Source organism: Acomys russatus, chromosome 6 (assembly GCF_903995435.1).
Source record: "Acomys russatus chromosome 6, mAcoRus1.1, whole genome shotgun sequence".
Taxonomy (NCBI): Eukaryota; Metazoa; Chordata; class Mammalia; order Rodentia; family Muridae; genus Acomys; species Acomys russatus.
Genome location: NC_067142.1, coordinates 60,121,331 through 60,146,574, shown reverse-complemented (window position 1 = coordinate 60,146,574; position 25,244 = coordinate 60,121,331). Strand labels below are relative to the sequence as shown.

At 42.2% G+C, this 25,244-nt stretch overlaps 2 protein-coding genes across 5 annotated transcripts in view; both read right to left on the bottom strand.

Annotated features, from left to right (window-relative positions):
* Scyl3 (SCY1 like pseudokinase 3) overlaps positions 1-10,924 on the bottom strand; it is a 37,292-nt gene extending 26,368 nt beyond the window's left edge. The window contains exon 1 of the mRNA XM_051147733.1: positions 10,799-10,924. The gene's annotated coding sequence lies outside the window, so the exon portion shown is untranslated. The remainder of the gene's footprint in view (positions 1-10,798) is intronic.
* A 7,365-nt stretch (positions 10,925-18,289) lies between these two features.
* The window catches only part of Kifap3 (kinesin associated protein 3), a 134,466-nt gene continuing 127,511 nt past the window's right edge, over positions 18,290-25,244 (bottom strand). For 2 of the 4 annotated variants that reach the window (XM_051147727.1, XM_051147728.1), the window contains exon 20: positions 18,290-18,572. In XM_051147727.1, the coding sequence (XP_051003684.1) occupies positions 18,440-18,572 (133 nt within the window). In that variant the 3' untranslated portion in view covers positions 18,290-18,439. Of the gene's footprint in view, positions 18,573-22,192; positions 22,261-23,391; positions 23,555-25,244 lie in introns of those variants that run through there. The other 2 variants (XM_051147729.1, XM_051147730.1) reach the window with 2 other exon arrangements.

The window sequence follows — 25,244 nt, the reverse complement described above, 5'->3', positions numbered from 1 at the left end:
CGCCCGAATCCAAAATGGCCACGTCTGGCTTCAGCCAACTACTCAGTCAAGTAAGGGGGCGGGGCAAAAGGCTAGGTGGGGGACCGGGGTGGGGGGGGGGGGGAGGAGCCAGAACTTTTCCGGTAGTGGCTCCTCTCAGGGTTTAGATCACCCTGCTTAGCCGCGCTACCTGGGGAGGTTTTGGTTTTTTTCTTTTTTGTTTTTCAAACTACCAGTGAGGTAGGAACTCATGGTGATTCACGCTTAAGACTTAATTAAGGCTTAAGGCTTCAGTTGGAAAACCTGAAATCATAATTCAGCGGAAAAGTAAAATTAGAAGGAATATCACTCCTCAAGACCGAAAAGGAGGGGAAGAAAGAGAAGGGGAGAAAGGGGGAAGGGAGGGAAGGAGAGGAGGGAGAAAGGGAGAGAAGAGAGGAGTTGAGGAAGAGGAGGAAAATACACATGCTATGGTAGTACCTCGCTTGTTCACTTCAGTGTAATAGCCGAAGACCAAAAGCTCACCCCCATTTGCTTGTGGGTGGTCGTAGGTTCTGGCCAGTGAGGGACAGCAAGGTTGTGTAGGGGTTAAGTAGGTCAGTGTGTCACAGAAAGCCTCTGCCTTCCTGGTATAAAGAGTGTGGACACGAATGACATAATAGCGGCTACCACGGCCGTAAGGCAAGTCAGCAGGAGAACAGGGTTCTCTTCATCGGTTTGTTTTGTTCCTTTTTCCTGAAGGAGTAGAACTGAGTCACTTCAATCAGCACATGGAATCTGCCGCAAACACGGTTACCTTCCCGACTCTGCAGTGCCCTTAGCCCGAGTGCTTGCCGGCCTTCGCGTCCATTCTCTGATCACTAGTCCAAGCCCACATGTAGATGGGATCATGGGTAGCCAGTATCCTGTTTTCCCTACATGATGCTCACCTACTCTAAAATTAACAGTAAAAGAAAGTTTCCTGCTAAACAAATAAGTGGATTGGTAGAGACACACACTCCAGATAGTTTGAGGCCATAGGTTTGTGTGTATATTTCCCCCTAAAAGGGATGCCAACCATTCTGTTCTGTGGACGTTTGATTCTGTAGGAAAAGGGGACAGTATTGTCCTGGCACATAGAGATCCAGCTATCTTAACTGGAGCTAGGTGACAAAGCTTTGTTATTGTGTAGAGGACAGAGGCAGGTGATATTCCTCAGGTGGCCCATGGGCGTGTTCTGGAGTCAGGCTCTTTCACTGGCCTGTAACTCACTGATAAAGGTCGGCTTCCTGTCCACAAGAGCCTCAACAATCCACCTGCCTTTGCTTCCCCAGTGCTGGGATTCTGGGTTCCTGCCAAGGCTACAGTTAAAAACTTAGGTTCTCAGGTCCCAAGCTCTTTACTGGTGGCCCCTCCCCACCCAAATTACAGATTGTTTGCACGTGAGCCTGGATTGAAATCCTAAAACTGCGTGCAGATTTTGGGCTCCTTGGATTCTTATATCTAAATGGAAGGCTGGTAACTAACTGACAACCTTTCAGCCTATTTGACCGATCTTGAAGTTACTCATTTTGGCAACATCCTTTTTAACCTCCTTAAAGGCACTGTCAGTCTACATCAGATATGCTTGTCGTAGCTGTCTCTGAAGTATAGATTTCTGACTTAAATCCTTCCGATGCCAGTCCCAAACGTGAAATGCTTTTTAGCCTCCAGGTGCACCTGAATCATCTCAGACTCTTGTTTAAGTGAAGAGACAGATTAGGGGAAACTAAAAGATGCCCTTGAGGTTTCTAGGTCTTCTAACAGGGCCCCAGACCTTAGCACAACTGACTCCATGACTGAAAGACCATCCAGGCTGTAAAACTCAGCACACAGACAGCCACTACATGACAAAACTAAAACAAAAGTCTAATCCATCAAAGTCCGCAGTTCTGGGGAAATCTCAAAATCTACTGACCTTGCTTTTTAGCTTCTGTAGTTATGCTTATGGCTGACTATTCTTATTAACTGAAGTATATGTCAACTCAAAACATGGTTTTTCTGCTGAAACGCCCACACTGAGGCCAGAGTGAGCCCAATCGGATAGCTGCTCTTCAACTCAGGGTGTTAAAATCTCAGTATCAGCCCTTAAGCCCCATTCACGGATTTGAGATGGAACAGCACTCAAGGGGGAATGAGAAGACTGGGCAAGGCTGAAAGGCTCCCCACATAAGGCTACGTGTCACTAGCACTGGCCCGCCTCCACAGACACTGGCCAATCTCAGTCAGAGTCAGAGTCAGGATTACCCTAGAAGCCTTTAAAGGAGCCTGCAAGCTCCTTCTCAGGGGTCCCTGCCATTTTGTATGGATGGTTGACCCCTGCATGCAGGTTATTTCTGCAGAATAAACCTTTCTTTTTACATGCTATTTGACTCTAGGGCCTTCCTTCAGTGATTTTCGTACCCTCACACTGAGAAAGGCTACACTAGGATCCAGAACACCCAGTGTAGTCTGGCTAATGACGACTTTCTATTGGCTTGAACCAATGTCTGAGCAGTGTTCTCTGGTGGATACCCCTACAAGATTTCTATAGGCCTCAGGAGATCCCAGAGACCACACCTTGAGATATGGGGGTGTCTCAGAGCCCCTTAGACCAAGAATGAACATGGTCAGTGATCAAGGGACTCCTCTGTGGTGTGCAACCTGAGGTGTTCCCGGCCCCAGGATCATTTACTGTCTAACTGTTCGTGGGGGTTGGGGGTGGAAATCTGACACCTCCATCCCAAAAGGAAACAAATTAGAAGGTCACCTGGTCTGTTACCTCCAGAGGTATGTCTGGTGAAGGTGCCTGCTATCTGGACACATAAGAGAGGTCAGACATGGCAGCTGATCCAATATCCTGAATCCAAGTAAGCCATCACTCGATGTGTGATGGCCACCCCAAGTTGTTGTTGTCTCCCTCTCCCTCCCTCTCTCTTTGGTGTGTGTGTGTGTGTGTTTCTATGTGTTTCTGAGCAATGGCTTTCTCTGGTGTGAACCCCATGGCTTAAGATCTGTGCTCCATCCCATTGGGGACCCAAATCCTTTTGGCTCTGCCAGGTCACCCAGAGAAACCAAAGGGAAAAAAGTCCACATATCCCAGTCTAGAAGCAGGGGCCTGTTTTGTTGCTAAGCTCCTGCTCTTGGTCAGGGTTGGCCCCTGTCTGGAGCTGGGGAGAGGCCAGGCCTCACATCCAGGGTCCCTGTTCTCTAAGCAGAATGCAAACAGGGAGGGGGAAATAGTTCTCCCAAGTGAGCATTCCCTCTGTGCCAGCCACTCCCGGCCTACTCTAAGCAGCCCCAGGGAAGGGGAAAAGTTCCCCTGGGGCTGAGCTGGAAGGAAAAGAGAAAGCTCCACTGCTTTCTCTTTTCTGATTTATGTTGCCTTTTTAATCAGTGATCCATAAAATGCACCATCCTCAGTGGGGGTGGGTGGGGGGAGGTAACAAACTGCCCTGGGCAGGGGAATCACTGCCAGACAACACAGCCTGGACAAAATGGATTTTCCCTTCTGCCCAACACTGACCAAGAACATGTTAAGCAATTCTCACTAGATAAAGACAGCTACTAATAAGATTTCCTTTGTCACCCAGTTGGCCCTAGATATCAGTATTAGCAGGTCCCAGTTGTTAGAGGTAGCTTAAAGGGTGTTTAACAATAGAGAACTGATTGGGATGAGCCCTTGTGCATAAACTGAAAACCACTGTCACCTTCTCTCATGACCGGACACAGTTAGACTTGCAGATACCCAGCGAAATTTTGGTTTCTCACCCTCTGTCAGAAGAAACCAACACACCAGGACTGGCCCATATAATTGTTCACCTAACCAGTTTAGCTACCTCCGTCCAGATTAAACAATACCCTATGACCTGGAAACAAAAGGGGGAATTTACAGTCCATATTTCCTGGCTTGAAGAGACAGGCTTCCTGGTGCCCTGCCAGTCACCCTGGAATATTCATACCTCTCCTGCCCAGGAAGAAACCTGGGACCTCTGATTCTCAGGAGTCTGGTTCTTCCAGAGAAACAGGCACACACTGTCTTGGTCCTGAAAGATGTGTTCTGCCTCCCATTGGCAAAGATGAGACAATCCATCTTTTCTTTTAAATGGTCAGAGCAGAGCGAGTAAGAAATACACCTAAACCAGGTTGCCCCAGGATTTAAAGACACTAAATGTAGACTTCCTGCTTTGCCATCAGAGGTTTCCTCGGAAATAGATGATTAAAGGGCCACTGAGGGACTGCTGCAAGAGTTACACGTCTTGGGCTACAAAATACTGGCTAAGAAAAGCCAGCTTTGTAGAAGATCACCTGTCTTGGCCACAAACAAAAGGAGCCTGTCTCAGAGTAGGATTGTTGCGATCCTTCAGATCCCAGATCCAAAGACTAAGGACAGGCTTGAGAGTTTGAGATTCGAGAGACAGGTGCTGCAGGATATCGCAGCCTCAATACCAGAGTCTGTGTAAACAGCCTCTACACACCAGCAAAAGAGCACTAGGCCCTTAATCTGGACTGAGACCAAACAAAACACAAAAGGGGGGGTTGAACCCAAACTTTGGGGTTATGGAAAGGCCCTGTGACATACCTGTTTAAATGATTGGATCCTGTGGCCACAGGATGGCACACCTTAGAGCTGTGGCAGCTACCGGTAGTTTAAGAAAAGAAAGCAAAGAAGTCAACTCTAGGTCAAGATTTTAAACTCACAGCACCTTATGACATTGTTGAGGCTCTTCTCTAAGATGCACCCAAATGCTGGCTGTGTGATGATTGTGTGACCCAGTACCATGCCCTACTCCTGGCTCACCCTCAATTCAAGTGTGAGAAACCACTACCATTAGTCCTGCTACCCTCTTGTCAGGTGACGACTCACAGGTGCACATCAGAGATAAAAGATGAAACTAGGTATGTGGGAGCTACAGTAGTTAACTTTAATGAAAATAGTTTGTGCTTAAACCAGGTACATCAGGCCTGGAAAGCAGAAGTGATTGATTTGATCCAGGCTCTCAGATGGGGAAAGAAAAGTCCACTACCATATACACAGACCATCTGTCGGTATGATTTTACTACCTGGCATGTTCATGACATGATCTATAGAAAAAGAGGGCTTCTCTTTTTCTTTCTTTCTGTCTTTCTTTCTTTCTTTTTAAAAGAGGACTTCTTATCTCTGGAAAAAACATTAAAATGATATTTAAAATTTTTATTCCTCCTAGAGACTATTTGGCTTCCCCTACAAATTGTTGTTCTCCATGGCTGGGCTTGATCTGGCTGCCCAACAAACAGCCCTAAGACCCCATGGATCTTGTTGGTATTCTGATGACATACCTTGGTGTTGCCTAAGACTCCATGATAAAAAAAAAAATGGGCACCTCAAACCCACAGGTTGAGGAAGGACACCAGAGGGAAGGAGCATCCTCCCAGAAACAACTGGCACGACTCTGGTAACTGACCTCCACTGGCCACAAAATCTTCTGAGTTGCTCAGACCAAGGTATGTTATACCTAGACTGAACAGGCTGACATGTGTTATCTGAGCCAGATGCCAGGTTTGTGCTTAAGTGAATCCAAAACAGAGAGCTCTTACCTAGGAAGGGATCGAAATGGGAGAACAATACCCCCTGCCCCAAACTCTGGGGAAAAAAAACCTGACTTCACCAAGATCTAGCCTGCTGTGGGAGGATAAAAGTACTTGCCAGTTTTTGAAGATACCTTTTCCTAGTGGGTAGAAGCATTCCCCACCTGGACTGAAACTGCTCAAATAGCAGTTTAAGAACTTCTCCAGAAACTGGTCCCCTGACTTGGCCTCCTCCTACCACTGGGGTCCAACAGTGACCTAGCTTTCATAGCTAAAACCTCTCAATTACTAGCTAAAGCTTTAGACATAGATTGGAAAAATGATTGTGTATATAGACCTCAGAGTTCTGGCTAGGTTAAAAAAATAATAAACAATATTTTAAAAGAAACTAACAAAAGTCTCATTAGAGTCCAGTAAAAGATAGTTAGGCTTTCGTCCTCTGCTTTGCTTCACCCCATAGGATTTACCCCCTATGAGATTATGTTTGCAAGTCCTCCCTCACTGCTTCCCAGGCTCAGAGACCAGCAATTGGCAGAACTCTCTAACCATTACTTTCTCAAGTCACTACAGGCATCACACCATGAATCCACCACACCCAGGTCAAGAAAGTGGAAGTCACAGAGGCTGCCGCCAAATGGACTATCTCCAGACTATGGTCCCATTGAAGTTAAGATCTTACTGGGCCCCTTCCACTCCCTGACCCTCTATCTAAAACCCACCTTTGGTATGAGTACAAGGTTATAGTCCAACCCTCATGGGCCGCAGGTCTGGATTTGGGAACTGAGGAAGACAGATACAGGGAAGGTATTAGATAATATGACTACAAATCAGCAATCCATATCCCACCTTAACCTTTACTTGCTGATGCCCACTTTAATGTCTGATTGTACTGCAAAAAGGAAAGATATAGGGGTTTATCTTTTGAGGTAAGAATACAGAGTTTACAGTTCTGTGAATGCCCTGTGGCTGGGCCTCCTAATTGCCAGAGAGTTTCCATTGCAAAAATTGGATTTGTAAGACCAAGGCTCCTGAAAAATTCCTTTTAAAAGATTCTGGCCTTTGGGAAAAAGGAAAAACCCAGGAACCAGACTCTATGGCAGAGGAAGGGTCCCTGGGGACCGAGTTAATCATTCCCAGTCAAAAACTCAGCCAGGATCGCTGGTTGTGCTTAGACATTTAGCCCCTGTATTACAAAAGGACGGGAGATAATCAGACTGTCAGCCACTGTCTGACAAAACTCAGTGTGACTGGGCACAGCCCAAAGTCACATTAGAGGACGTGTAAGGGGCTAAAACTTGCCTAATATCTAAAACCTTTAACCTAGTCACTTCCCTGTTGTTATCAAGAAAGAAAAATCCCAGCCGTTCGAGTTTACACAGGAGCCAGATGCTGGGGTGAAAACCCTCCAGGTCAGAGAGGCAGAGAAAACACCCAGCTGACCTTCCTACTCAGCTCACGCCCCAGAGGAAAACCCAAAAAGCCCAAAGCCCAAAGCTTGGTAGCTCAGCTGACGATCCAGGAGGAAAAGCCAAAAAACTAAATGCCAAAGATCTTGCTAGCTCAAAAGCCCTTTCTTTTCCTTCTTCTTTTTAAGATTTATTTATTTGTTATTTTATATACAATGCTCTGCCTGCATGGACATCTGCAGGCCAGAGAAGGATATCAGATCATGTTATAGATGGTTGTGAGCCACCATGTGGTTGCTGGGGACTGAACCAGGACCGCTGGAAGAGCTCTTAACCTCTGAGACATCCCTTCAGCCCCCAAGTCCCATCTTCTTATCTACATTGTCTTAAATACCCCTCAACTCAAAGTGCCTCCTATTCTTTAATCCCTGTCAGCTGGTTTCTTCTTCTGTCTCTTGACCTATGGTTAATTTTATTAAATCCTGTGTACAGATAGCTCTTGGATTAAAGGTGTGTGCTGGGGCTGGCTGAACCACACCATAATCACCTGTTTACAATAAGCAGAAAGTTCTCAGATTAAAGGTGTGTGTTAGGGATCAACCACACTAAACAAGAAACAGGGTTTTACAGGTCACAACAATCTCAGGGTTCACAATGGGATCAAATATCCTGCAACACTTCCCCTTATTCTGATGCTGCTATTATGCCTTATAGGTTAAGGCATATAGATAACAACAATACTACTGGGCCTCTGAGACTACCTTGTGGCTATGTATTAATGGTTTGACTAAATATGCCTCTTGTGATGCTTTCTAAACTAAGTAGATAGTTGATCAGGACCTAGAGTTATTAAACGTTTCAATTTCTAAATTCAGCTTAGAGCCTCTGCTGTCTATTCTGTATCTGCCTGATCCACCAGAGCCAGCAGAGGTGAGCTGCATGCTCTTTCCAACTCCCCATCACCCGTCATCCCAAGGAGGTCTGTGGGGAGCCCCAGCAACATTCAGTGTAGACCCCCTCTCTGCTACCCTCTACCAGCCAGATCCACCTGGGGCACAGCCAGCAGAGCAGAGGCCTGCAGGACCCCAGGATCACTCAGGTCCACCAGAGGTACAGCTACCAGAGGGGAGTAGCAGGCTCTTCCCTTACCTCTACTGTCAGACCTAAGGCTCTGCCTGAATCCCTGAGGAGTCCTTCCTGCATTGGGAACATTTGGTCAACACCAAAGACAGCCATATGGCTAAAGGCAAACCAATGACTGGCCCAACTTGAGATCCACCCCATGGGAGAGAGCCAACCCCTGTCACTATTAATGATACTCTGCTATGCTTGCAGATAGGAGCCAAGCACAACTGTCTTCTGAGAAGCTTCATCCAGCAGCTGATGGCGACAGATGCAGAGACCCACAGCCAAAGAGTAGGCTGAGCTCTGGGGGTTCTATGGAAGAGTGGGAAGAAGGAGAGAGGGAGCCGGAAGAACCAAGGAGTCCCCTCACCCCTGACCTGTAGGATATTGACCCAGCAATGGTCAGCAAACATGGGAAAACAAGAAAATCTCAAAGATTCTAGAGGTTTATTAATTTTGTTCTCAGTTTCGGCAGTTAAGATTATTTTCAACTATTTTCTTAAAAGATGTTGAAAATTCTTTCACTTCTTTTCCCCAACTTTGTCACCTTCTCCCCCTGAATGGTATGTAGGCCATGATGCAAAGAACTCACCCATCCAGTGAAGTGCTACATGTTGGTGTGTATAGCCAAACATCAAGAGTCACCTGTATCAGAAAAACAGGCACGCTGGCTGCTCCTTGGATTTGCTTAGGGAGAAAGGTAGAAGCCCTTGCTTGCTTTTCTTGTCTTCTCCAAGAAACAGAAAACTAAAGAACTACAGGAATGCAGTACTCAAGCCACTGTACCCATCCATCGAGCACACAAATGGCATCTTAGCACCAGGACGTCAGACCAAAAGGGTCATGTGGAGGAAATGCAAGAACTTTAGCCAAAAAAAAAAAAAAAAAAAAAAAAAAAAAAAGCAAGCTCAGTGTGATGGTCTGTGCTCAGGCATGCGAAGGCTGAGGCAGGGGCATCATTGTACATCTGAGGCCAGCCTGGATGACATGGTGAGACCCTGTCTCAAGACCAAATAAAACACAAAATAAACATAAAAAAGTTGAGAGGTTTGGAAGGGAGGGTTCTTAAATGATGCCTGAAAGAAACCACAGAAATATTCTCAGAGGTCACTGAAATACCATATAAAAATGTGTCTTCAAGGACATCTGCCCAGCAACCTTGGGATGCATCTCTCTCTCTCTTTCTCTCTCTGTTTTTCAAGACACGATTTCCCTGTGTAGCCTTGGCTGTCCCAGACTCACTTTGTAGACCAGGCTGGCCTCTTCTCACTCACACCTCTGTCTCTGCCTCTTGAGTGCTGGGATTAAAGGAGTACGCACTGTGCCTGGCACATCTCTTATTTATCATTGTGACCAGGGATTATTGTTCCTAAGTGTATATGATGATCCTTCTCATATTTGTCTTTGAAAACAGTTCCTTGCTCCATCATGTTGAATCTGGTTTAATCTGACGTGCACATCCCTCTTACAATGCTGTGCTGCTTCCAAATAAACATTCTATTGGTTTTTATTTAGGTTCAAGGTAATTAGGAATTACGTGATAATTTGATTCTATCAATGGAGTTTTTCAGAAGGAACCACCAGGAAGGAAGAGTAAACCAATGAGAAGTAAAGTCAGTTAAGTTTCAGAAGGGAGCTAGGCTCGCTGGAGGCTCCCCTGCTCCCTCTGGTGGCAAATGTACAGTGTCACCCACTTCTCTGGGTAGGTAAGGCCATATGGATTGCAGCCTGGAGGCTGACATTTTTTGTGAGCTGTCCTAACTTTGAGAATTTTTATGGCTGCCTAAAAAGTGGATACTTACAAGAAAAACATGGGACACACAATAGAATATTACTCCACTGTAGGAAGAGACAAAGTCTTCATGCAGTCTGCAATACAGATGAACTATGAGAACAATTATGCACCTGCTCCTGACATAATCACACTATGTGCACATTTAAGGATGCCTAGCTCCTCCTCTGCAAGCCTGGTGTTATTAAGACACCAGACTCTGGCTGCTAGTGCACGGTCTTGTCATCAAAATCATATCATGAGTGAGGCTGCTTTGGCGGGGTCTCTTCTAGTGTGGCTTCTCTGGGTCCAAATACCCGGCAGCTTCAAGAAATTATCTGTCCTCACTCCTCACCCCTGTTTAACAATCACTAGTGAGAACTAGACCAGATAACCACAAAGGGCACCCCTGTTCACAAGAGATGTAAAACACATCCACTCCTCTTTACTCGTGTCAAGCTGCGTTCCCTAATCAGAGCCCTGGAAGGGAATGGCTTCCTGTTCAATTTCCAACAGCTAGCCGAGCTGGCCTATAGCAACTTCAAAACAAAGAAAACCTGGCTCTTTGTAGACTCCACCAGTTTCCAAGCCGTGTAAGAGCTGATCCTATAACAAACTGCACATACTGTATGTACAGGGTTTGGTACAGTTCTGACTGATACAAGATCAAGTGAAAATAGCTGACCTCATAACCACACAACATTTTTTTTTGGTTTTGTATTTTTTATTATATTTCTTTTTTAGATATACATTTATATTATTACACATAAATAAAAAAACTACATATAGCAGGAAGAACTATGAAACAATCAGGAATTATATAAATGTTGCATTCATAGTGATTTGGCTATTTGTATTTGGCAAGCTTGAAGAAAAAAAAATCTTTCCTATCTTGGTGAGTCTAAACCACACAACATTTTAACAGTTTGTCTCACTGGAGTTTGGAACTTACAGTTGTGGTGATCCCCGTTGGGTAAGGATAGGTACAGCAGCCAGCTCTGAGGTTTTGATGCAAGCAATTCCAAGGGGTCACAGACAAGTTTATACCCTTAGAAAACCACCCTTTTCTGTCTGCTGGGGTGCTCTAATTTGGAAAGCTTCAGAGGCGTGGTGCATGTCATCACAGCAACGAAGCTCCTGGTGCACATGAGAACAGATTAAAGTTAGAACAGTCCAGAGACTAGCCCAGGTACTGATGCAATTAAAACAGTAGTTGTATTGGAAAGAGCTGAGGTATTCAACTCACAGTGACACAACAAAACAAACACTGCACCTCCAGGGCTCTAAGAGATGGTTATGCCAACTCAGATCAAAGGGAAGCCTTTGCTCAGAGGAAACAAGTCTGATATGATTTTCAGTGGGAACACAAAAGGACTACTGTGGGTCAAGGGTAGCAATGACACAATTACCTGAAAATGAGGTTAAATATTAGGCTCTACCTTGCCCTATAATCATTTAGAGAAGGAACAAGCTACTTGATACAATGTGCTTAGGTATGGATTTCACTGAAGACAGTACAAGAAGCCAAGTGATTGGTGGGTGGTGGCAAATTTACTGACTATACTATGGTCAAGCAGATGGGAACAAAGTGGTGAGAAAAATTAACCCTCAGCTAGATGGGAAAAGTCATCAAAGCATTGGCACACAGGATGATGCCAGGCTGATGGGGGATATGATGGGTGCTCTAACTTGAACCAAAAGGCTATATAAAGGAGCATCTTCTTCAGCCTTCTGGCCCAGTATATCTGACAGACATATTTGTGAGGCAGGAACTATTGAGGACTTGCTTACCCTGTCTTGGCAGAGTTTGGCCATCAACTCTGCCTGCATCAACGCTTGCTTGTTTTTAGGCAGAATTCTCTCTGTGGCCAAAAACGAGGACATTTTGCCCAGTGGCTGGTTTGCCACATTTGAGCCATCTCCATAAGGAGGTTCTTTGATGCTCATCATCTTCTTTGAGGTAGGATGGATGTTGCCAGGAGTTGACCTGTCTTATTGTCAAAGAATCTTTAAAAATAACAAAAACATCTTAAAATGCCATATTGTGTAGGTCTCTGAGGATTTTGAAGACCTTATCTATTTTACCTTATCTATCTACAGAAACATATCTGTATGTTAAACCTTGGATGCAGCTCCAACATTATCGAGAGTTTTGGGTGACTCTGTTCAGGCAGCAAACTCTGTAATGTTTTTCATCTTGGAAGCTACTAACCTGCAGTTCCTGTTTACTCAGGAATTAATTTTATTCCTTCTCAAGTCTCTGATGGGGTTGAAGACCAGATAGTTTAGTTGTTTAGGGGTTAAGAAGTTTTTAAGTCTAGATAGATGTTTTAAGTTGATAGAGATGAGATATGATAGATATTGATTTACATTCAGAATTTTAGGCTCACCAAGACAGGAAAGATGTTTTCTTCAAGGTTGCCAAATACAAACAGCCAAAACATTATGAATGTAATGTTAATATAATTCCTGATTGTTTTGTTCTAACCTCTTCTTCAGCTGGGCAAGAGAGGGCAGGCTCTAGTCCTAAGATTCAAGAGGAGTCCCAAGGCCTTGTGCATCACATCAATGTGACCTGCTGGAGCCAGAGCAGCAAGTTTCCCTCTTCTGCACTGGCCAGAGCACAGACAACCACCAAGGGCCAGGACCTCTCAGTACGTTGTGCCTGTGCCCACAGGAAGCATCCAAGCCAGCCAAGGCAAGGTCATCCCTGACAATACACAGTCTAAGTATGTATAGTATCAATTAATTTTCTCTGATGTATTTTGGTTGGTTCTTAAAAATACAGTGTCAAAATAAGAAATACAAATAGCTAGCAAACGTGAAAACTGTATGAACCATCTCAACAGTGATGAATTCAATTAACCAATAGAATATATCCAGTAAGTTGACAGGAAAATGTCAATCAAACTATAACTGCATAAATACAAAAAGCACCCTAGTTTTTTCTTTTAAAAAAAGCAGATTTAATATTCTAATATATAAAAAGTAAGACCATTATTAGGCTGGTCTGTTGATTTTTACTTTCCTATCTTTTGTAATAAACTTTGAAACAGTGGCTTATAGCAATGACCATTCTCATAATTGAGATGGTTTCTATTTAGCCCAATTTGCTTGTTCCCTGGCTTTGGAAACATGTGTGTGTGTGTGTGTGTGTGTGTGTGTGTGTGTGTGTGTGTGTGTGTTTGTGCGCACGCGCGCGCGTGTTACAAGCTCACCATGGCAGCAGCCACCATTTTTCAGTGGTCTCTGTAGTATGCTATCAGTTGGACCAGACATTGCACCAGAGGCCAAGAGGGCCTTAGACCTGAAATTCTGTGCTGCTGGTGTGGAGTTATGTTACCATCATTATGATTATCATCATTGTTATCATTAGTATACTATGTTACTGAAATAAAATTTCACACTGTAGTCCAAGCTAACCTGGAATTTACTAGGTAACAGGCTTTCCTCAAACAAGGATCCTCCTGCCTTAAATTCTTGAGTGCTGTATGTAATTGCAGATGTGAGCCAGAAATCCCAGCTTTAATGGAGGGGAGGGTAAAAGTAGGGATTGGCTAATGCTCCAGACCAGCCACTTGTGTGGAACATGTCAGTTTCCTAGGGCTGCAGTAAACGTGCACTAAAAAGCTGGGTGGTGTCAGACATTAGAAATAGACTGTTGCACATCTGTGTAAACTATCAGTCCAAAATCCTAATGCCAGCAGTGCCATTTTTCCTCAGACGTTTGGAAAGTTTGTAGCTTCCGGTGTTTGCTGACAGTCACCAGCACCCCTGTTTTATAGATGGGGTACTCCTACACTGTGGCTAGCTTCTGCTTCTGTGTCTTTATACCCTCTCCTCCCTGCCTGGCTCTATATCCAATTGTGTCATCACCAGGACCACAGTCAATGGCTTAGGCCCACTATAATGACCTCATTAACTTGATTGCCTTTGTAAAGACTATTTCCAAATGAGGTCACCTTTGGAGGTCCTCTGGTGTAAGACTTCAACATATATTTGGGAGACACAATTCAATCTACAACAATGTATATATATATAGTATGGGGATAAGTTACTTATCTGTTCATACAAATCCGTACTATCTCAAGGACCCTAAGACACTAGTGGAATAACACAAATTGGTTTTTCTGAGTTTCCAAGAGACATAAAACCAAAGGACAAAGTTGGGTGTGTGGGGAAGGAAGGTGGGTTTGATTGGGGAGGGCTGGAGAACATGATCAAAATACATTGTTTGCAATTCTCAAAGAACTAAAAAACTTAAAAAAAAACTTTGTCATATACAGAGGACAAAATAAAGGTGTCTTGTAAGAAACAGAAAAGAATAAACTGTCAGCCTATAATTTTATACCTAGCGTAGTAGTTTTTCCATGTATCTGTTTGACTGCTCTAAAAACACGCACATGTATCTAATAAAATAGTATTTTTTTTTTTTTTCTGGAGGAGTCTATGGTGTGTTTCTGGAAGAGGTTAGAACAAAGTCGCTGGACAAAAAAAAAAAAAAAAAAAAAAAAAAAGCAAGACCTGCGGGTCATGACCATTTTGTGGGGTCAAACAAACCTTTCACAGGATCAGATAACAGATATCGTATGTATCAGATATTTACATTTCATAACAGTAAAATTACAGTTAGGAAGTAGCAATGAAGATGGTTTTAAGGTCGGGGATTACCAAACATGAGGACCTGTGTTAGAGTCACAGTGTTAGGAAGGTTGAGAGCTACTGGGCTAGGGCTGGGGTTAGGGCTCAGGCTTGGGCTAGACTCTGATGCTCTCTGGCCACTCAGGAGTGATTCTCGCCTATGATGCTTCTGGCCAGCTACTCCCAGGGGAAAGGAGACTTCAGTAAAGCCTTTCACAGGGTTTCACAGTCACTGCAAGCCAAAGAGCTTTGCTGAGGACAAGTTGAGATGCAAGCGGTGTTCCTTCCTATAGCAGCTATGATGAATCTATTAAACTTCCTTAGGTTAATCTAGCCACTTCAGTTTTAATCAAGTTGGGACTGTGAATAATCTCACTGTAGTGTGGTAGAATTGACAGGAGCAGGGGTTAAACCTGATTTTTAAAGCTGGGAGAGTAGGGGAAGGGGGAGAAAAGACGAACACATCTACAAAGGAAGGGAGTGTCTGATACAGGGAACACACAGCACATAATACTAGGATATAAAAGCACAAGGCCACAACGCACCAGAAAGCAATGGCCAGAAAAGCATGCTTTAAGCCATTAGGCTCTCTCTATAAAGACAGTGCAAATACTGTACATCTGAACTCCAAATTCATATGTAAGATAAAAGGACATTCAGTGTTGCATCTGACTTCTCAAGGGAGGTGTTTCCATTTTTACTAAAAACCCAGGTTGTGTGGATGCCTCTAAAACGTCACAAGAAGCATTATCTCTTCAGTTACTGCTTAACTGTTAAAACTATGTCACCCCTCAGTGAGTTTAGTTTCCCATGCATTTAATTTGCATTTGGTTTTGTAGTTAGTATTTATACCTGCCAACCAGCTTTAAAAGTCTATCAAATCACTTTGTGGCTTCTTCTTCCTAAAGCTAACTTTTCATTATTTAAAAAGTGACACTTTTGTTATGAAAGTGAATGGGACCAGTCAGAAGACTGGATCAATGCTTTATCTAGTCATCATCAGAGAGGCTTCCTCCTGCAGCAGATAGAGGGCCAGAGACCCACAGCCAGACATACATGGAGAGTCTAAATGGAATGTCTCCATCAAATCTCTCCCTGCAGAGCTCAGGAAACCCCATAGAAGAGGAGGTGGAGGGAAAGTAAGAGCTGGAGGGGATGGAGGACACCAGGAGAACAAGGCCCTTTGGATCAACTCCGTATGAACTCATCTTATGACTGCAGCAGCAAGTGCAGGGCCCCACAGGTCTGCACAAGGTCCTCTGCATGTATTACAGTTTTCAGCTTAGTATTTTAATGGGATTCCTGAGTGTATGAATGATCAGGTATCTGATTCTTGTGCCTGTTCTTAGGATTCTTTTCCTTCTGTTGGCCTGAAGGCATTTTGTTCTTTGAAGTATTTTATGTTTTTCTTTCAAGCTAATTTAAAATGTAATTAAGTTTTTTAAAAAAAGATTTATTTATTATGTATATAGTATTCTGACTGCTTATATGTCTTTAGGCCAGAAGAGGGCACTAGATCTCATTATAGATGGTTGTAAGCCACCACGTGGTTGCTGGGAATTGAATCAGGACCTCTGGAAGAGCAGGCAGTGCTCTTAACCTTGGATCCATCTCTCCAGCTCCCATAATTAAGTTTTTTAAATTTGAGGTGCTGGGGATACAACCTAGGTGCAAATATACTAAGCAAATGCTGAACCACTCAGGTATAGGCCCAGCTCAACTTTCCAAGATGCTTGTGGAATTTTAATTTTTATACGCTAAGAAAATTTCTAGTATATGTCATTAAATTAAATGTGACTTTTATTTGTAAGCAAAATTTAGTGTGGCCAAGATATGACTTACATTATGAATCGCATTTCTAGAAGTACCAAAGGTCAACCCTTCTCTCTCTCTCTCTCTCTCTCTCTCTCTCTCTCTCTCTCTCTCTCTCCGTCTCTGCTCTCCTCTTTTCTCTCTCTTCTCCCACCCCCATACACACACACAAGAATTTAGATATTCTTCATTATTAGTCACATTGGCAAACTTTCATAAATTCAAGCCTGAGTGGAAAGATTACAATTTCTAAATATGTGAAGTTCTAGAACAATATAAATATGTAAGATTCAGAAATGTTATGAGTTATCAGGAATGCTCTTCTAAGTCAGTGTGTAAGCATTACTATTTTTCTAGTAATATCACCTTTGTATACTTTTTTTTTGGTTTTTCGAGACAGGGTCTCTCTGTGTAGCCTTGGCTGTCCTGGACTCGCTTTGAAGTCCAGGCTGGCCTCGAACTCACAGCGATCCACCTGCCTCTGCCTCCCGAGTGCTGGGATTAAAGGCGTGTGCCACCACGCCCGGCCACCTTTGTATACTTAATAGTCTGGGTATGTGATAGGCAACAGGAAAGCATTTGTACACAGACTGCTATATTGAAAACAAAAAGACAGGTAATACCACTGACTAAATATAGAAACATGAGTAAGTCACTTAATCTCAAGTTTTAAAAGAAATATATGTTTTATACTTATTTGTGAATGGTGCACACACACATATCATGGTGTGAAAGGTGGAGGAGAAGGTCAGAGGACAAACTTGCAGGAACTGTGTCTGTCCTTCAAACATGTGGGTCCAGGCACTTGAACTCAGGTCTTCTTCAGGCTTGACAGCAAGTGACTTTACTTACTCCGCCATCTCACTGGCTTTTACCTCGGATTTTTTTCTTTTTAATTGTAAAAATGAGAGTTGGACAATACTGATTCAAACCTTTCTGGCTTTAATATTTTGTGGGCGAAAGGGAAATAAGAATAATAATCACATGCTTTCAGAAAGATCAATCAGTTTGTGAATTCAGAAACAAACAACACCCCAGATCACACACTATCACACCTGTACCAGGTAAGAACATATGTTGGTTATGTTTACATTTTTAAGTGTGTGGTTTCTTAGGCAGATGGACTGAACTGTTAAAGGGCCCTCCCAGATCTAGTACTCTGTGCTAACTGCGTGAATGAAAGTGAGTAGTATGGTCAGGGGCTAAGGCAGAAAGCTCACCCTGTTATTTCCTCCAGCAGGAGGTAATCAAAACAATCTATGCTTATATTTATTTCACTCGCTTGGTTTCTCAAGTAAAAATTTCAATGTTTTAAAATCAATGAATTACTTTCAAAACTCATAATTAATCATTGTGTTCCTCTCCAGTTCCAATTGTCCACTTCTATCTTAAGGGAACAAAGAGAGAAAGAGTCCTTTCCTTAATTTTCTTAGATAAGGCAAGGAATACTTAGCTTGTTTACACCTCCTATTGTACATTTCAGGAAGAATGGAGCTTAGAAGGCCAGTGGTGCCCCTGCTCCATTTACGGAAGTTGCCCCAGGATTCTGCTACAGTTAACAGGGCATGAGCCTGAGTCACTCAGTAGACTATACTAACATATGACATCACGTACAGTGTATGTTCACTGTTAGTTAAAAAACTCATACAGTTACTAACTTTGTGAAAGAAGCTTCCAGAAACAGTATGGAATAAAAGGATGGGGTTCATTTAAAATAAAATTTAAAGTTAGCAAAACTCACATGAAACATTAAGGAAACATAAGTAGAAAGAAAAGGAAAAAAAGAGCACATATCCCATGTATGTGAGTGGTTCCTATGAAATACAGTAAATATGAACACATGAGTTTGGCTCATTACTTTGTATGTATGCCACCTTTTAATAGAAATTAGTCACTTACTGTACATAATGTAACATATTTTTTCCAGACTAGCAGTTTCACAACAGTCCCGTGGGAAGTGTTATTCACCTTAAGATGTGGCTGCATGTGAGCACTAGAGCATCAACTGTATTTAACAGACGTGAGGGTTAGAGTCACCCTAGAGCAAGAACATGGAGAAATAAGCAACGCAGCCCCACAGGAGTACAACATGCATTATTGAGTCAAGATTCAAAGTTAACACACAGCACACAGATTTCTCCTAAGCTGAGTGTACACATGGAAGGGCTCTAGACCCAAAGCTGTAGTAGTAAGGTTCGTCAGGGCGGAATCCATATGCGGTAGCAGGACGTCCAAGGATTCCTACTGGTTGTCCAAAGCCATCCATTCCAAGGCTGGAAAGAGAAAGGCAGGTGATGAGCTGTTCTGTTTTAACCACACACCCACAACACAAGTCACTGTCAGGGCCCCAGAATGTCACACTTCAAAGATTTCCTGACAGTAATATGATTGTCAGAGACATTCTTATCCTTTTCTATTCTCATTGAAATGGAGGTAATAAGATATCTTTCTCTGACAATCTATGTCCAAAATGAGAAACCTGTCAAGAGGATCTATTCCAAATAATGTTGAAGACTCACCTGAAGTAGTTGGATTTAACAAATTATCCACATATATGGCTCTAATGAAATAATTTGAACAAATTCACATTCTAGTAATGGTCAACACTACTCCAGTGGGAAAGGATAATGCTGGCAAGAGTCTGCTGACTATTACAAGTCTCTTTGTCTTGTGGAGACAGAGATTAGCCTCCCATTAACAGGATCTGCAATCTGAGTGTTAGCAGTGAACTCCCAACACATGTAAGTCATGTGTGCCTGAAGAACAAGAGAGAACTTCACATGCCTGCAAACCAGCCAAATTGTGTATCTTTTTCTTTTTAGTAAAAGAAGACATTTGTAAGCTCTGATTTATTCTATGCAAACAGAATCCCAAGAGTTGCAAAATAGCCTACAGCATAGATAAAGATTACTATAAGTTTGTATTCTTCTTTTGTCTATGAATAAACTATTAGAAGAAAATCTGTTTTGCAAAGCATTTTAGCAAAGAATTATTCAACACTGGAGAAAAGGATAAAATGTTAATTTGCCAGGCAGATATAGCAGCTCAACATGCTCATGCTTAGCTCATGCAGAGAATGCTAGTGAGCTCAATTTAAAGCAGAAAGAAATCATTTATAATGTGGAAATTAAGCTTTGAAAATAAAATGCACATTTAAATGACAAGGTTGAGATTCTACTAAGCAGAAAGAAAGTTTCACCACAAAATGTCAGTCTGATTAAAAACATACTCACATTTGCACTAACTTCCTCTTACAAGGTGAGAAGGGTTATATTGAAGTGCACTAGTAAGCACTAAAGTGCTGAGCGCATGCTCATTCAAGTGTGTGTACATGGATCAGACTGTATCTAAAGAGTTAAGTGCCAAGATGCTAAGAATTGCATATACGACATATACTTCAAGTGACTCTACCTCTTGGGGAAATACAATTTGTATGCCTTTCAGGCTAAAGTTTATACTGAGTGGTCCTGGGCAAGTAAAACTTCCTCATGAAAAACTTTGGATCAGTAATTTTTCAAAGCTAGCTGCAAATTTTAAGTTTGTATTTTATTTTGAAATGGTAAAAATATAAATACCCCTTTGTATTTTGCCCCATGGAAGACACTAAACTTTGAGACGAAGGAAAAATATTATAGAGGCAGCTTCAGAGAGGGTGAGGATTAAGAGTAATCAGAATATATTATATACATATATGAAATTGTCAGGAAATTTAATTAATAGAAAGATGTTTAGAAATTCGTGGATTCAACACACTTCTACCTTTTCACAGGATCCGGCTGTTCAACACTAAGGAGCAGTTGGCCTATGGTGACTGCTAAGCACTGGCTCGCCCTCACCATGTAAGGGCACTAACAGCTTCCGACATCTGCCTGCCCCTGCCCACCATTCTATTTCAGACATCCCTCAGCCCTCTTCATTTTGTTGTCATTTCTCAGTCTCAAACCTTTGAGATTTGTAATAGATCAGTGAGCAAACAGAAGGAGCCTTCAAAATCCACTGTTTCATTAGAGGGGTTTTGGGAAATTCTCCATAAAAGCTGATGGGCAGGGAGTTTGTGAGGCTGGCAGGAACAGGGACTTTCTCACCACCATGTGGGTAGCAGAAGCCTATGCAGTTCATTTGCTGTCACTAGCCTGGACTAACACCACGAGCATCTGACCTTGCACGCCAGTGGTCCTCAGCGAGGGAGGGACTTAGCAGGTTCTCAGAGGCTGAGACTACTACATTCAAGCTGAATGACTCCTTTTCTGTATTTCTATGATGGACAGTTAAACTCCTCACCACTGTTTTCCTACGTGACTTGTCAACTTAATAAATATATTTAATGTGCCTATCTACTACACTTTTCACCACAAATGACAAATTCTCACTTTCCCCTTTTCCATCTACACCAATTATACTATCTATAAGATTCTATATCCCCAGGTAAGTGAAGGTAAGATGTACCCTACTCTTAGGCATGGAACCTTTTAGTCTTCCTGTGTTTAGGCCATTATGGCAGATTCTGTGTCTGCAGCCAACAGTTCCTGGCACTATGAGTATATGCTACAATGTGTAGGGCAGTACTTGGGCTTCCTGACATGTATGTATGTATGTATGTATGTATGTATGTATGTATGTATGTATGTATCCCTCCCCAAGGAAGAAAACTTGAAACTAAGTCTTAGAAAGCAGTTCTTTTTTATTTATCCTTCATATACCATCGATTGCACATTTAAAGGCTGTGTAAATATCCTAACTAGCTTGGAGAATACTGTGATTCTGTACATCCTTTCGTAGCTATGGCTGTCTTTTAGAAGAAATTAGTTGTGAAGCTATAGTTTCACTCTTTTACTTGGGTTGCTCTGACGCAGTGGAGGACAGGGCTTTCCATGACGTTAGAGCTTGGAGACCGACACCTTTGGGTCACGTGGACATTAATTCTACTGTTTTCTTGACATGAAGACATAGCACTGTTATGTGGAGCCTGGCTTGAAGCTAGGAGAATCTAACCACCGGTACCACTTTATATTACTTTGAATTGGAGGAGACAGATACTTGGGTTAAATTCTAGAAGGGACAGAAACCACAAATACAAAGGTATAGTGATGTAGAAAAACTCATGCCTTGGACTCAGGAAGACCTGACTTAGCATTAGCAGGATCAGGGACACTTGTGTGCCCTTATCAGGGACCCAGAAACCCAATGAAAAGGCTGTGATGTGCAGCATCTGTTCTAGCTTTGTGTGGTCACCACTTTAGATAATATTTTGTAACTTGTGGTTATACATATTGGTATTCAACCATATTCTGCTTAGTGTGTCTGTCTGTACAAATTCTCTTTCTGCTCCTTGAACCTATGTAAAAGCCATAAATCCTACATTAGTACATGCAGCCACCATACTACTTTTTCTTCACATGACTGTTGAGCGATATTTAACTTTTGAATTTAGTGTTCAGATACAATATTTTAAATCCTTTAATTACCTAAACACAGTATATTTTCTAGATGATAGATAATTCTAGGTCAATGAAAAAGGCTCTCTCTGATAAAAAGATAACAAAGGATGGAAATCTTCTATTAAGTTTTATACCCATGAACAATGACCTTTGTGGTTTCTGGAGAAGATGGAATAAAAATCCTTTAAAGTAAAAAGACTTATAATTCAACAATATATAATATTAAAACATTTAGAATGTTTTTTATAAACCAACAGATTTAAAGGACACAGGACTTGAAACAAGTCCTCAAGAAACATTCACTAAGATTTTAAGCTGGCGATGATTAGAGGGAAACAGAAATCTGAAAATGACAGGTGACGCTTTACATGCAGCACATTGCAGGGAAATGGCAGCCAGCAGGGAGCCTCGGCACAGTGGTTCTGACATTCTGGAGGGAGGGAGGTGGCACCTACCTCGGCTGCTTGTGAGGCTTAACTAGTGCACATTTGTAAAGCACTTTGAGATCCTTGGGTGGAAAGTGCTGCGTAAGTGAAAAGCATCATCGTTATTTTACTATAATTAGAGCAAAGCAACCCTGTCTTATATTACTAAGTCAGCAATATGAGCATGTAGTAAATTTATTAGTGGATGTTACCATGAAAGAGAGAATACTTTTGATGCATTTTTTTTCTTTCATAAGCTCATAGCACCTAGAATCTGGAAAAAAATGGAAACAATCTTGTGTGTATTTCAATTCACAATATTTTTCACAGAGCTCGTTCAGACCTTGTCAGAACTCCTAGCAACAGGGTGCTGGGACTCTGAGAAGGCAGTTTCCATTCATGCATATGTCAGACTGCTAGAAAGTTCTTTATTACAGTCCTCAAAAACTCTCCCCAAGCAGCCTTACAATTCCTCTTTGCAACCATACAGAGTCTCCTTCTTCATAGTGCACTGCCTCACCGCCCTGCATGGCGTCTCCTTCATAGTGCACTGCCTCACCGCCCTGTTCGTTCAATCATCAGGACAGAATCTCCAGTCTCTGCTTATTTGTTTTCCAAAATAACTTTGATTTTCATTTTTTACCTCAAAATGAAGATTCTGAAGCTTCGCTATGATGATGTGGTCTGAAGTCCCTACATCAGCCGGAGCCACACCACCCCCAATTGTGCCCAGTGTCATCTGCTCCAAGTACAATACAGTGGGAACCTATCTCTGACATTATTAATGTAATTTAAACTTCATTCTTAAAAAATTTAAGGAGCCATTATGACAAAGCACTATAAGCCTAAGTATATACGTTTATGTATAATTATACATATACACAAAGAGACACACATTGAGTTCTCACCTGCTACTAAACTGGATATTATTTTTTTATAGTCTGAGACTGTCTTTAGGGATTCTACACTTCCATTTCATAGAATCTTCTATATCAATATACTTATAGTCAGGGAATAGTGACTTTTGTAATCACTCATTAGAGGCTTGAGTTAATTTGTGACTGTTAAGTAAAAAGACTTAAACAGGAATTTCCTGACTCCATGGAATTGTATGACATGATCTGTTAACCTTCTGGAATATTTCAGTTTTATCAACTAATTTAATATCAATTGATCACTGACTAAAGAAATCAGCATTTTATATTTTTATAATTAAGCAATATATTGATCATCAAAAATTTTGACTTAACTCTGATTTGTTATGGTAATTCCAATCTTGGTAACTGTGATTCTTTGTACAAACATCTGTTCATTCACACAGGACACACCTGCTGAGTTCCTACCATGTGTAAAGCACAGCTTTGGAGCTAGCACATAAGGAAATATATGGACCTGGAAGACAACAATCACACGTGGTCTTAGCTTGTAAGCTGTAGAGGCAGGGAACATGGGGAAAATAGCTTGTACTGCATGGCGCTGCTCTAGGGCCTGAACAGTAGGACACTAAGTGTCTAATATGCATGTGTGCACTTGTAATGCACGGCGCTGCTCTAGGGCCTGAACAGAGGACACTAAGTGTCTAATATGCATGTGTGCACTTGTACTGCACGGCGCTGTACAGCTTTAACATCTGCATATCAGGACACTAAGTAATACAATATGAGTGTGTCAGAGATAGTGCAATTTCCAGAGCTGATTCATTCAGGCTGGAAGGTCCAACTTTAAGGCATTTGCTGTTATATTTCTGGCCTTATATATTTTAGTTTCTTGATTAGAATGTAAGTACTATGGAAGATTAAGGCTGCAGTACTCTTTGATGTGTATGAAGCACCCAGCATAGACTCTGACATGGAATGGAGGAGTATCAATGTATGAATGGGTGAGTCTGGAGAGACAGGTAGGATTGCACAGGTTAAAAAAGAGATGCAGATAGCATGGAGGCCTGAGCAAGACACAGTAGCAGCTAAGGAGGAGCAAGCAAAGTCGTAAGTGTGTGACATGATCAAGCAGCAGGAGCTCAGGTTAAAGCGTGAATAGGACTAGATAGTGGCACTCTTGATACGCCATACTAAGAGCTGCATGGATTTGGAGAACTCTAGAGTTTTAAAGACTCACAGTCTAACAGTGTTGTAGAAAGTTATCTGTGATGGGAAAGGGTGTCAGCTGAGCACAAAGACGTGGAAAACATTTAGGATGTAGTACAGCTGCCCTACCTGAGGAAGAGCCTTTATGCCAGCACCCTTGTAAACAACAGTGAGCAGACTGTTAGAGTTCACAACCAAGGTTTGTGTGTGTGTGTGTATTCACGTGCACACATGCACACCCACACCCGTGGAGGTCTGAAAACTACTTGTGGGACTGGTTCAGCTCTCTCCTTCCATTTGTGGTCCTGAGAATGAGCACAGGTTGTTAGGTTTGGCAGCAAGTGCCTTTAGTCACGGAGGCATCTTGTTGGCCGATCTTTTCTCTTCTGAAATGGACTTTTAGCCTCAAAACTTATCTAGATTAAAATTTAGAGCTAAGGGGGTGAATTGAAAAAAACTGGCTGAAAACTTTAATAACTACAGATAATCAGAGTGAAGCAATCTTGTCCCATTAGTTGGACATGCTTGATGACATAGCTAAAAGGTTGCCGTCTTCCATGTGATGAAGTTGAACAGTTTAGGAAGCCAGTTAGTTTAACAGCAAGAAAATGCCATGTTTGTGAAATTACTGTTGTAGGAAGAGAAATGTGGGACAAGTAAATAACACCCTAACAAAGTGATTTCTTACAACTGGAATCTGAATGTAATTTACAAACTCGTCACTAGATGGCGAGCTTGTCTTACCACTGTACTCTGAATGTGCCACTAAGTTTTAAAAGCAAAGCTAATAGAATTTAAACTGTATTTAACACTGATGGAGTGCGGTTTTGCTTCCTCAGATAATTAATGTCTTAACTTTATAATGATGAAATAATCTAGCTCACACAAAATAGGAAACACCTGTCGTTGAATGTAAAATTTGGGCCTAAAACCTAAGTTATAAGAACTGAAGTCAACTGTCTTTGGCACTGAAGTTTTTTCCCTCCTTTGAGACAGAC